At 53.6% G+C, this 13,303-nt stretch overlaps 1 protein-coding gene across 1 annotated transcript; it reads right to left on the minus strand.

Moving 5' to 3' along the window:
- Nucleotides 1–488: 488 nt before the first annotated feature.
- On the minus strand, nt 489–4,380 carry VPS37D (VPS37D subunit of ESCRT-I). The gene is made up of 4 exons (XM_027613540.1): nt 4,186–4,380; nt 2,659–2,830; nt 2,103–2,185; nt 489–1,535 (listed from the first exon to the last, which is right to left on the minus strand). Exons 1-4 carry the CDS (start codon nt 4,321–4,323, stop codon nt 1,173–1,175), a joined length of 756 nt encoding a protein of 251 aa, XP_027469341.1. The 5' UTR covers nt 4,324–4,380; the 3' UTR covers nt 489–1,172.
- Nucleotides 4,381–13,303: the final 8,923 nt, after the last annotated feature.

Consider the following 13,303-nt stretch of genomic DNA (forward strand, 5'->3'; position numbering starts at 1 on the left):
CTGACCCAAGGGCCTGTTCCTGCTCTCCCAACTTCTTGTCCCACCCTCATCGGCCAAGCTGGCTATCTAGTATTCACCGTAGTTGAAAACATGACCTTCAGCCTCATAGAAGCCCCTCCAGCCCTCGGGAGGTGGTCATTTGGCAGGCCAGAGCAGGAGCAGGTACCATCCCGACTGGGCTTACGGGCAACGCAGGAGGAGGAGAAGGTGCATACAGGTGAGGCAGCTGGAGAACAGTGATGGAGCAGAGTGTGCTTCTGGCCACAAGTTAAGACTTAGGAAAGACTCCCACGGGTTGGTAATCAGAGGAGGCTTCATGGAAGAGGCAGCAGCACTGCAGGACCTGAAGGACAGCTGGGCTTTGGGTGGGCGGAGAGGAAGAGAGGGCGTCTCCAGAGGAGGACGCGCAGGAGCTCGGGTGTGGAGGCTGCAACAGCAGAGTGGCTGGCTGAGGGAGCGGAGAGACGAGTCGGGGAGCATCGTCTTCCTCATCATCACATTTATTGACGGCCCCTGGGAGGTGGGGCTGGGGACAGAACATACAAAGACAAGGACCTGCCCTCAAAAAGCTTCCATTCTAAGGAGACGGGGACAGAAAAATACAGAATGGTCTTTCCTGGGGATGGCCCACTCGCATCTGCGCAGGTCAGGAGCCCCTGGCCTACCTCGCCCCAGGGTCCGGAGCGCGAGTGGGGCACAGAGTAGCCCCAGGGCCATGGTGTCCCCGGCCCCGCGGCTGGGGCCTGACCACCCGGCTCCTAGGCGGTAGGCCCCAGAACTGGGGAAAGGTCGGAGCAGGACCTGATGGAAAGCGCTGCTGTCGGCCTTGGCGTCGGGCCAGCCCAGTGGAGTGGTAGGGTGCCAGCAGGCCCCCTTCCCGGGCCCCCAGGAGGAAAGTTCTTTCATTGGGGAGGCCCCAGCCGGGAAGGAAAAACAAAAAAGGCAGAGTTTCCCCAGCGCCAGAGGCACCCTGCCCACCCCACCTCCGGCCCTCTCTCTGGGCATCGTCCAGGTGGCCCTCCTCCCCAGCTCCGCCTCCAGGGCCAGGGCGTGCGTGAGGCCAGGGGGAGGGGCCTGCCCCTCCCCCCACCCGGACAGTGGGGGGGAGGAGGAGGAGGAGCCACAGATCAAGTTTGTCTGGGCCCCCCCACTGGGGGGCCATTCCCTGGATCCTACCGGTGGGGAGGCTCTGGCTGCGAGGGCCGAGGGCTCAGCAGCGGGGCCGGGCCAAGGGGGCACCCGGGGGAGCCCTTCAGAGGGGGCACTGGGCGGGAGTCCAAGGGAGGCAGGCTCCGGGGCACTGCCGGCGGCCCCCGGGTGGCCCCGGTGGGCAGGACGGCTGCGGCGGGGAAGGGTTTGGGGGGCTCTGCAGCAGCAGTGGGGGCCGGCTGGGCAGACCGCTCCCGGCGCCGCAGCAGCTCCTGCAGCTTCTCCGCCTGGGTCCGCCTCAGGTGGGCCAGGGCGCGGCCGCGCTGGAAGGCCGGCAGGAAGGCCTCCAGGCTCTGCTCCCCCAGCAGCAGCTGCTCCATCTGCTCCTGGGATGGGGGGGAGGGGGGGTGGGGACGGTTTGAGAAGAGCCCCTCCCCCCATACCTCTCCCCCTCCCACCCCTGAATCTCTTCCAGGGGTGACCACCCCATGCTGGGAGATGGGGCCCCGAGTTCTAGCCTGGGCCCCGCCTGGGGCTTGCCGAGTGATTAGGGACACATGTCCTCTGCTGGGTGGAAGATGAAGCAGAACCAGAGATGGGGACACGTTTGGAGTAAACTTAGGTGTCTCTCATCAAGGCCCCTCCTCCGCTGCCTCCTTGGACCCAGGGAGCACGGTGCTCCCAACCCAGCCCTGAGAAGTTAGTCCCAGCTCCTCTGCCCACCCGCTCTCCACTGTCCTACGCTGAGACATTCACAGGTGGGGAGGAAGAGCCTTGCTGTCCAATGAGGACAGCTGGACACCTGCGTAGCGGGCTCTCCTGGGGCCAGGCACTCAGGGTGGGCTTCCTGGAGGAGGGGCTCTCAACCCCGCAGTCTAAGAATGGCGGGGGGGATGATGATAGGATGGGTCTCCTTCCCTGCTGTCCCCGGGCCCCGCTGCCCCTCCCCTCACCTCAGCCTCCTGCTCAGCCTCTTCCAGCTCAGCCTGCAGCCAGCCCAGCGCACAGTGGGGGCTCCAGCGATGCATGCTCTCCTCTGAAGGCCACAGAGGGACAGAGTAAATAGCTCCTGCCTTCAGGGCCCATCGCCCCGGACAGACAGGCCAGAGCCCCAGGGCCCAATCCTGCACAGACCCCTTGTGTGACTCTCTGCTTCTCTTTGGAGCCTCAGGGTCCCGCCCATGGGGTCAGTTTGTGAACCGCGCCCCCCCCCACCCCGGGGCTCTGCCCCAGTCCTAGTGCAAAAGAGGAAACAGAGGCTTTGCCCCCTAGAGCACCCGGGGCCACTTTTCTTCCCCTACTCAGAGCCCCCTTCTGGCCTTTCCAACCCAGTTCTACTCAGGGACTGCTCACTTCCCCAACTCAGTTTTCCAGGAGCAGCACCCCGAAGACTTGCCCAGGGAAGAGGTCTGCCCCAGTCCTGCCCTTCAGAGCCTCGCCCTTCCCAAGGCCAGCCGGCCAGAAGGCCGACTGCGCCCACCGCAGGCACTTCTCCCAGGTGTCCCTCACCCAGTCGCTGTAGCTTGTCCGCACAGCTCTCGGCCACCTCTCGAAGCTCCTGGTACTTGATGGCCAGGGCAGCCCGGCCCATCTCCAGGCGGGGCCGCAGTGCCAGGTTCTCCTTGGCTAGCGCGTAGTTGGAGGCCAGGCATGCCTCGCGCTCCAGCTGCAGACCCTGGAACTGCCAGAACAGACAGAAGAGCCCAGAGGCCCACTCAGCGCATCTGCCCAGGTCCCCCTACTGCCCCACCCCCGCCCAGGGCAACAGGGCCCAAGGGCCAAGCCCTAGGCACCTCTGTCTTCAGGATGTCGGGCTAACAGGTGGAGGGACTGCAAGAGGCCTAGTCGGGGCTTTGCCTTGAGCTCCCTCTCTGGGCCTCAGTTTCCTTTTATACAAAGTGAGCGGAAAATATCTACCTTATGGGGTTGTTGTGAGCCCAAGTGAGGAAAACGATGACCGCCTCCACAAATGTTAGTTAATTTTTAATTTTTCAATTAATATGTCTGCTCAGGTCCCTAAGGAGTCCCCCGCCCTCCTCTGTCCCATTTTCCATGCATGGGCAGCTTCCCTCTCATTCCAGGCCTTTGTCTGCTTCCTCTTCAGGTGTGTGTGCCGAAAACACTCCCCCCTGCTCTTACTCTCCAGAGTGATGTCTTCACCCTGTCCCCGCGTGGTACCCCCCTCAAGACACCCTCTCTTCCTTTTGCACCCCTCCTCCTGCCCTCCAGTGGAATCCCCACACCCCAGGGAATACACACCCCCTTCTCCTCCCTGATCCCCAGCACCTGCTCCCAGCTTTTCCTTCTCTTGCAGAAAGCAGACCCCCTTTCTCTCCCAGCTCCCGGAGAATGCTTCTTCCTTCTGTTTGTCGGAGGGCCAAGCCCCCCTCCCTGCCCCTGGAGAACGCACTACCCTCCATCTGTCCCCTATAGGATGCACATGCCCCTCCTGTCTGCCTCCCTCCAACAGACACTTTCCCTTTCTGCCCCCCACAGACAAGCAGCCCGGGCCTATCTCCGGTGAAATATACAACTTTCTCTTATGGTGGCCTACGGAAAACCCGCCTCAGCTTCCAGTACGCCTCCCCAACGGAAGCCCCAAAGCCCCCTCCGGCACCCCTAGAATGCGGTCGTCCCCCCAGAGGTCCCCCCCCAGGTGTCAAACAGGCCCCTAGCTCTCCCCTATGGAAGGCGCCTCCCCTTTCTGGCCCTACAGAACGTGGGTGTGCGAGACAGGGCCCCCCACAACACAGCCACCCCCTGTCCCCGGAACACACCTCCCCGGAGCATCCGCTGGAGGACACGCCTCGCGGCCATCCCGGGGGTGCACGGGCGCCTCCCTGGGTCTCCGGCGCCCCACCCGCCCCAGGCCGGCTCCGGGCGCCCCCTCCCCCGGGGGCGGCTCCGCGAGGCCCACTCGGACGTGCCAGGTTCCCGCGGCCCCGCGGCCCGGCCCGCGCGGCCCTTCGGTCGGTCAGCAGGTCCGGCAGGCCGCGGCCCGTCCCCCGCGCCCCCCGCCCGCGCCCCCCGCGCTACCTTCCTGCTGAGCCGCACGATCCGGTCCAGCTTGGGCTCGTCCTGAAGCAGGTCCCGGAGCTGCCCGGTGCTGAGGATCCCAAAGCGCCCCGGGCTGCCGGGCTCCGGCCCCGCCCGCGCCGCCCGGGCCCGGTACATGCCGCCCGCCCGCGCCCCCAGCTCGGCTGCTGGCTCGGCCCGCTCGGCCCGCTCCGCCCCGGCTCCGCTCCGCTCCGCTCCGGCTCCGGGATCCGGCTCTGGCTCCCGCCGCGCGCGGCGCTCCGCCGCCAGAGGGCGCCCCGCCCGCTCTTAAAGGGGCCGCGGCGCTGAGGCTGGGGGTGGGGCGGGAGGGGGCGGGCCGCACCCGTGGCCGCCCCGGCGGAGCCGCGCCTCCCGCACCCGCGAGCTCGCGGCAAAGCCGTCCTCCTGCCGCCAGGCGGGTACCGGAGGCGGTCTCTCTCCGCACCCCTTCTCCGGCCGTCATTCACCACGCCCCCCACCCCCAGGCGCGGAAGCTCCCACCCCAGGCGTTTACAGTTCGCAGGGCTATTTCACATTCCTCCCTTGGATTCGCACAACAATTTCCCGAGTCTGGCTGGGCGCCAGGAGCTTCTGCCCTGTTGCTAACTCGGGCAAGTCATTTACCTCCCCAAGACTCAGTGTTCTCTTCTGTAAAATGGGGCGATGACGCACCAGCTGAGGTTTCGAGCTGGTGAATGCGGAGTGTCTTACCTGTAGCAAGTGAATACCTAATGTGAGTGATTGTCGTATTAGAGATGGGGAAACAGATGCACACAGATGATGTCATCTCCCCAAAGTCACATTACAGGTGAATGAGAGACAGTCTCAGCTCTTCCTGTCTGTGCAGTGTGCACAGAGCACGTGGTGCCTCTCTGTGCCGGGCCCTGGGCTAGGCTCTGTGAGGGCATGGTCTCTGCCCTCAGAGAGCTCGGGGATTGAGGCCGAGTCACATTCTCAGCTTCCTTTAGTACGAGAGAGAACGGCAGGTGTCACCACATGGTGTCTTCCTTTGTGATTCCCACGTGATGCCAGAGGATGTCGTGTACCTTATCTTCAAGAACAGGCTTGGCCAGTGCCCTTGTCAGGAAAGACACTGAGAGATAAGTCCCTTGTCTAAAATCAAGCGGTGGTGACAGCTTGCTCCACCTCACTGCACTGAGAAAGCACAGGGGTGGGACCAGGACAATCAGAAAGCCTCATGGGGGTGGGGCTGGGGAGGAGACCCCAGAAGAGGTGATATTTGAGCTGGGTTTTGAGGGATGAATAGGAGTTCTGAAGCTGTAGAGAAAAATAATGAACCCAGAGAGAAGTTCATCAGCCAAGGATTCTCCCAATCCAGCCAGATCACACCGGGCATGGTAGAGATATGTGAGAAGGAGAAACGAAACGGGCTGTCCGTTGGAGAGTTGCCCGATGGAGTCGAGCAGGACAGGCTTATTGACAGACAGTGACGACAATTTTCCTTCCACATTTTTATGATAACTGAAATTTGGTTTTCCCCTTTAAGACTCAGCTGGAAGACCACCACCTCCAGGAAGCCCTCTCTCCCTCCCCAGGCTGGGTTGTGTGCCCGTCTCTTCTGGGTTCCTACAGTGCCTGCTGTCCCTCCACCCTGGTCCTGACCATTATCAAGAGCACCTCTGCACTTCCCAATTTCCTGGCTACGATCTCCCTGGTTCTGCTCTGCCTCCTCAGGACCCACCATTTCCACTAAGCTTCCAGAGTTCTCCTAGACACTCCCTGCTACCTGGCCCTCCTTTGGCCCCTTCCTACTCTGGGCTTCAGGACTTCTTCACTCTGGGAAGGCGCCGGTTAGATCTGATGGGAGACGCCTGTCTCAGCTCATCCCCTCTGTCTTGCCGCCCCCCCCCCTTGTTCAGTGGACCCTCTGTTGAATGCCGCACAACAACGCATCCCGTAAACCTTCCCACGCCAGACCCTCGCACCCACTCCTGCCCCTCTCAAGAGAGAACTCTGCTGCCCATCCCATGGAGAAGCTTCTGCCAACTTTCTGCCTCACCTCTTTGGGTTTTTTTCTGCATCTGCCCTGGTGCCCTTCCTTCCCCCCTGTGCCCCTCGTTCCAGAGCCAAACCCAGGTACCTTTGCTATGGGTCTCACCCTCACCTGCCTCCCCCGAGATGCCTTGACCCAATCTAGTAGTTATGTCTCTCTTTCTCTGGCTCTTTTGCCTTTAATCTCTACCTTTAGACTGGCACCTTCCTTTCGTCACCACCCCCAATATTTTCAAGTAACTTGTGATGGACTGAATACTTGTGTCCCCCCCTCCCCCCCGCCAATTCCTATGTCAAGGTCCTAACCCCCAGTGTGATGGTTATTTAGAGGTGGGCCTTTAGGAGGTGAGTGGTTTTCGATAAGGTCATGAGACTGGGGCCCCATGATGGGATTAGTGTCCTTAACAAGGAGGGGAGGAGAGACGAGAGTTCTTTCTCTCTCCATCGTGTGAGGACACAATGAGAGGGTGGCTCTCTGCAAACCAGGAAGAGGGCTCTCACCAGAAGCCCCATCTGCTGGGACTTTGCTCTTGGACTTCCCAGCCTCCAGAATTATGAGAAAGAAAAGTCTCTTGTTTAAGCCACTCGGTCTGCGGTATTTTGTTTCGGCGGCCCGGGCGGATGAAGACATCCCCTGTACCCTGCCCTGCCCATTTCCTCACCCTCCTTACTCCTTGGCTCAGTCTGACTTCACCCCCTCTCTCACCACTTCGAGGGCACTGCTCAAAGCCAAGGTCATTGGCCACTTCCTGACTGCCAGGGCTGCTCTTTTTCATATTCCCCGCCAGTGACCACCATCTCGTTCTTGACCACACTGCGGTCAGAGCCCAGACATTTCATTGCCATCAGGTTGGTGAAAATTAAAAAGTCAGATAACATCAAATATTGGTGAGGATGGGAAGCAACAGGAATGCTTATGCCCTGAAGGTGGGAGAGAGAAGCGATTCTTCACTCCAGAGAGTGATTTGACAAGCTCGCCATTCAAAGACCCCCCCCCGCCACATCACCCAGCTCTTCCCCTCTGTCCACAGCCTAAACCCTAGAAAACTGTGACTATGTTACCTTACAAGGCAAAAGGAACTTTGCAGACGTGATTAAATTAAGGGTCTTGAGATGGGGGTGGGGGGGTTGTCCTGGATCATCCGAGTGAGCCAATGTAATCACAAAGGTCCTGATTAAAGGGAGGCAGCAGGGTCAGAATCAAAAGAGTTGTGGCAGTGAAGTAGAGGGCTAGAGTCAGAGAGAAGCTTGAAGACACTGTGTTGGTGGTTTTGAAGAGGAAGAAAGGAGCCTCAAGATAAAGAACAGAGGCAGCCTCTAGAAGCCAGAAAAGGGAAGGAAATGCACCCTCCCCTCAAGACTCTGGAGGGAGTGTGACCCTGCCGACACCTTGACTTCAGCCCAGGGAAACCCATCTTGAACTTGTGACGTCCAGACCTGTAAGGTAACAAATTTGCAGGGTTTCAAGGCACGGATTTGGTCATTTGTTATAGCAGCGATAGGAAACTAATACAAACTCGCAGGAATTTTTGGTCTCTTAGACTAGGAGCCAAGAACGGGAGTGTTCATAGTGGCTCTACTTGTAATAATAGAAAACTGGAAACAACCCAAATGTCCAACCCCCGGAGAGTGGCAAAGGAGCCGAGGAACCTTCACACACACAGTCAGTCCTTTGTACTAAACACCAACAGACATGAGCAAATTATAGCTACACATGTCTATTTGGATGAATCTCACAAACAACACTGAACGAGAAGAGGCAGCCTCAGTGTAGTGCTGTTTATACAAAGTTTAGAAACATGCAAAACTATAGTTCCTATTGCTTGGAGATATGTACAAAGTAAAAGTGGGGACAAGAAATACCAAATTCAGGAGCATGGCTGTCTGGCAAAAAGAGGATGGAGGGGAGGCGCCTGGGTGGCTCAGTCGGTTGAACATCTGCCTTCAACTCAGGTCGTGATCCCAGGGTCCTGGGATCGAGCTCCGCATCGGGCTCCCTGCTCACTGGGGAGTCTGCTTCTCCCTCTGCCCTTCCCCCAACTCACGCCCGCTCATGCCCGCTCATGCTCTCTCTCTCTTAAGTAAATAAAAAAAAAATCCTAAAAAAAAAAAAGGAAAAAGGAGGGAGGATGGAATCAGGGAGGAGACCAAAGGAAGTTCAATAGCATTGAGTGACAGTTTGATTTCTTAAGCCAGTGGGGCTACACAGTATTATTCTTTATATTTTTAGTAAAGTCTGAAAACTTTCATATAAAATTAATAATTTTTAGGGTCTATTTTTAGACTTGGAGTCAGACAGACCTGGATCCCTTTCTGAGCTCCGCCACTCCTTGTGTGACCAAGAGTAAATTCCTTAATTCCTTGAGCCTCAATTATATTATCTGTAAATTGAGTAGTTGAAGGATGTGAGCTGATATGTGTCTTGCATGATGCCTGACATCTACTCGGTGCTCCAAAAACAACAGCTGTGATGTGTTTCTCTCTCTGGAAACGCTCCCTCGGTTTTAATTTATGGAGTACCTACTATCTGTCAGGGACTTCCAGGGGCTGACCATACTAAGGGGACACTTCATCTTCATGGTTCTGCTCCCTGGTTCAGTGTTTAAATTCATTCTTCTCCAAAAACCCACTTGCTACCCTCTTTAAAAAAACAACAACACAAAACAACAAAACAAAACAAAAAACAGCTCTATTGAGTTATAATTCACATGCCATACAATTCAACAATTTAAATTGTATGATTCGGTGATTTGGGGTACATCAGCACAGTCAATTTTAGTACATTTCCATCACCCCAGAAAGAAACTCTGTACCCATTAGCAATCACTCCCCATTCCTGCCCCAATCGAGATCACAACCCAAGCCAAAAGCAAGAGTCAGTCGCTCAACCAACCGGGCCACCCAGGCGCCCCTGGCTTCTTTCATTTAACATAATGTTTTCAAGATTCATTCACACTGAGGACGCCTGGGTGGCTCAGACAGTTAAGCCTCTGCCTTCAGCTCAAGGCATGATCCCGGGGTTCTGGGATCGAGCCCCACTTCTGGCTCCCGGCTCATCAGTGGGGGTCTGCTTCTCTCTCTAACCCTCGTTTGTGCTCTCTCTCACACTTACACACTCTCTCTCTCTCTCTCAAATGAATAAATAAAACCTTTTTAAAAAAATTCATTCACATTGTAGCATTTATTACTACACGAGTCCTTCTGATTTTGCGGGGAGGGTAAAATATACATAACATAAAATTTACCATTTTAATCATTTTTAAGTATACACCTTGTGACACTAAGCACATTCACATTGCTCATTGACCATCACAACCATCCATCTCCAGAATTTGTTAATCTTCCCAAACAGAAACTCTATATACATTAAATACTAACTCCCCATTTCCCCCTCCGCCTAGCCCTTGACATCCACCATTCTATCCTCTGTCTCCGTGAATCTGACTCCTCTAGGGACCTTGTATAAGTGGAATCATGCAGTATTTGTCCTTTTGTGACTAGTTTATTTCACTGAGCATAAGATCTTCAAGATTCATCCATGTTGTAGCAGGTGACAGGATTTTCATCCTTCTTAAGGCTAAAATAATTTTCCGTTGTCTGTGTATACCACGATTTATTTATCCATCCATCGTTGATGAACACGGGGGCTGTTTGCACTTTTTGGCTATTATGAATAATGCCGCTACAAACATTCACACACAAGTTTTTAGGTGACCTGTGTTTTTTCTCTTGGTTATATACCAATGAGTGAGTGTATGATAACTTCATGTTTCACCTTGTTGAGGAAAGGCCAGACCATTTGCCAAAGCAGCCTCACCATCCTACACTTACACCAACAATGGATGAGGATTCCAACTTCTTCACCAACACTGTATTGTCTATCTTTCTTAGTATAGCTATCCTAGTGGATATGAAGTGGGATCTCGTGATTTTGATTTGCATTTGTCTGATGACTAATGATGTTGAACATCTTTTCATGTACTGTTGGTCATTTTTTTAAAGTTTATTTAAGTAATCTCTACACCCATCATGGGGCTCGAACTTATGACCCCAAGATCAAGAGTCACATTTTCCACCGACAAAGCCAGCCTGGTGCCCCACTATTGGTCATTTTTATATCTTCTTTGGAGAAATGTCTATTCAAATCCTTTGCCCATTTTTTAATTGGGTATTTGCCTTTTTATTGTTGAGTTGCAAGAGTTCTTTATACATTCTGGAAACTGGTCTTTTATCAGATATACAGTTGTACTTTTCTCCCATTCTGTAGGTTGTCTTTTCCCACTTTTGATGATGTCCTTTGGAGCACAAAAGTTGTTATTTTGATGACATCCAGTGTATCTGTTTTTTCTTTTGTTGCGTATGCTTTGGCATCATATTTAAGAAACCATTTCCTAATTCAAGATCATGAAGATTTACCCTTTTTTTTAATATGGTTTCTTTTTTTTTTAAGATTTTATTTATTTATTTATTTATTTGAGAGAGAGAAAGAGCATGAGAAGGGGGAGGGTCAGAGGGAGAAGTAGACTCCCTGCTGAGCAGGGAGCTCGATGTGGGATTCGATCCCCGGACTCCGGGATCATGACCTGAGCCGAAGGCAGTCGCTGAACCAACTGAGCCACCCAGGCGCCCAAGATTTACCCTTTTTTTAAAAAAGATTTTATTTATTTATTTGAGAGAGAGAGCACGAGCAAGGCGGAGGGGTGTAGGGAGAGGGAGCAGATTCCCAACTGAACAGGGAGCTGGACATGGGGCTTTATCCCAGGACCTTGAGATCATGACCTGAGCCAGAGGCAGATGCTTAACCGAATGAGCCACCCAGGTGCCCCATGAAGATTTACCCTTATGTTTTCTTCTAAGAGTTTTATAATTTTAGATCTTCCATTTAGGTAATGATCCATTTTGAGTTAATTTTTGTACATGGTGTGAGGTAGGGATCCATCGCCATGCTTTTGCATGAGGATATCCAGTTGTCCCAGCACATACATACACCCCACTTTTAAAATCCGGACCTCAGGGAAACAGAAATAGACTAACTCTAATTCTTTACACATATACACACTCTCATCTTTGATCCATATGTGGCCTGCTTTTATTTCATTTGTGGATTTATTAATGCGAACACCAGTGAATCTACCACCCAACCCCAGAACTAGGACCTCACCAATATTCTACATCTGGGTGCTCCTACCTTGCCTGCCCGTACCCAAAGGAACCTCACTGCTGAATTTGGGATTTCTCACTCCCTCGCTTTTTTAGAAAATAACTTTATTGAGGTGTAACTCCTGCACAATAAGCTGTACGTATTTTTTTTTTTTTTAGATTTTATTTATTCATTTGACAGAGAAAGACACAGCGAGAGAGGGAACACAAGCAGAGGGAGTGGGAGAGGGAGAAGCAGGCCTCCTCCGTTGAGCAAGGAGCCGGATGTCGGGCTCGATCCCAGGACCCCGGGACCATGACCCGAGCCGAAGACAGACGCCCAACGACTGAGCCACCCTGGCACCCCAGTAAGCTGTACATATTTCAAGTGTACAATTTGGGGGTGCCTGGGTGGCGCAGTTGGTTAAGCGTCCAACTCTTGGTTTCGGCTCAGGTCATGATCTCAGGGTCATGAGATTGAACCCTGAGTCAGGCGCCACGCTCAGCGGGGTGTCTGCTTCGGATTCTCTCTCCCACTCCCTCTGCCCCTCCTGCTTGTGCTCTCTCTCTCAAATAAATCTATAAATTTAGAAAAATTTAAAGTGTACAATTTGATGAGTTTGGGTTTGCAAAAACATTATCAAAATCGAGGCAATGAACATATCTAACACCCCCAAAAGTTCATTTATGCTCTTTTGTGATTTCTCCCTTCCCTCAGCCCCATCCCCAGATAACCCCTAATCTACTCTCTGACACTACAGATTAGTCTGTGTTTTCCAGAATCTTATATAAATGGAATCGTATGGCGTACACTATTTTGTGTGTGTGTGGCTTCTTCCACTCATAATAGTTATTTTCATACTAATAGATTCTGTTGCCTTTATCAACAGTTTTGTTTCTTTTTATTGCAGTTCGGGGTTTCCCTGTGTGGACATACCACAATTTGTTTATCTATTCTTCCGCTGATGGGCATTTAGGTTGTTTCCAGTTTGAGGCTTTTACAAGTAAAGCTGCTCTGAACGTTTGTGTACAAGTCTCTGTATGGACATATTCCTTTATTTCTCTTGGTTGAATACGTAGGAGTGAAATGATGGGGTCAGATGGTAGGTGCGTGTGTTTAACATTTTAAGAAAACTCCAATTTTCCAAACTGTGTTAATATTCCTTCCCCCCCACCCCCACCAGCGCAGGGAATGAGTTCCAATCACTCCACATGCTTACCAATGCTTTATATGGTCAGTCTTTTTCATTTTAGCCATTCTAACAAGTGTGTCGTTCCTTTGTCTTACCAAAAAAAGGATACTTATGGTATAGACCCGTGCATCTAAACAATATGCTATTGGTAGGTGTTTTGAAAGTGAAGGCCCTGACTTCAGCCATCTCGTCTTACTGTGGAGAGGGACACCGTCCTGCATTAGGATCATGTTCCCACGTGCACGGGGTAAGGCATGCAGGAGGAAGCGAGGGCAGGCGGAAGAAACAGGCAGCTGCCTCCAAGCTCCCCACCTGCCTTGTCCTTGAAGGAACAGATTATTACCTGCCATCCTGAAGACAACAGCCTGATGGTCATCACCCCGTGGGGTATCTTCCAACTCTGCCCAGTCGGTCTCTAGGGCACCCCCTTATTTGGTTTAGGGGGCGGGGTCAGCATCCTGCGGGGAGTTAGGCTCAAACCAGGAAAGACTTTCTGAGTCCCGAATCTTCCGTCTATCCCCAAATCTTCTTTGCGCCATTCTGATGACATTTACAAGCATGCTATTTTGCTTCAGGTCCTGCTCTGGGGCTGCATCCAGAGTTGAAGGAGACCCAAGCCCTTTGGTGAAGCACCCACAGAAATCACGGTGACAAACTGTCCCTTCAGCTCTGCAAGTCCTCCGTTCACCACCACCACCACCCCACCCCCCCACCCCCTGCCCCGTCAGTCACATGTTCAGACCCAGCTCAGGCAGCCCTGCCACTCCTGGGCT

The sequence above is a fragment of the Zalophus californianus genome, chromosome 10, assembly GCF_009762305.2.
Source record: "Zalophus californianus isolate mZalCal1 chromosome 10, mZalCal1.pri.v2, whole genome shotgun sequence".
Taxonomy (NCBI): domain Eukaryota; kingdom Metazoa; phylum Chordata; class Mammalia; order Carnivora; family Otariidae; genus Zalophus; species Zalophus californianus.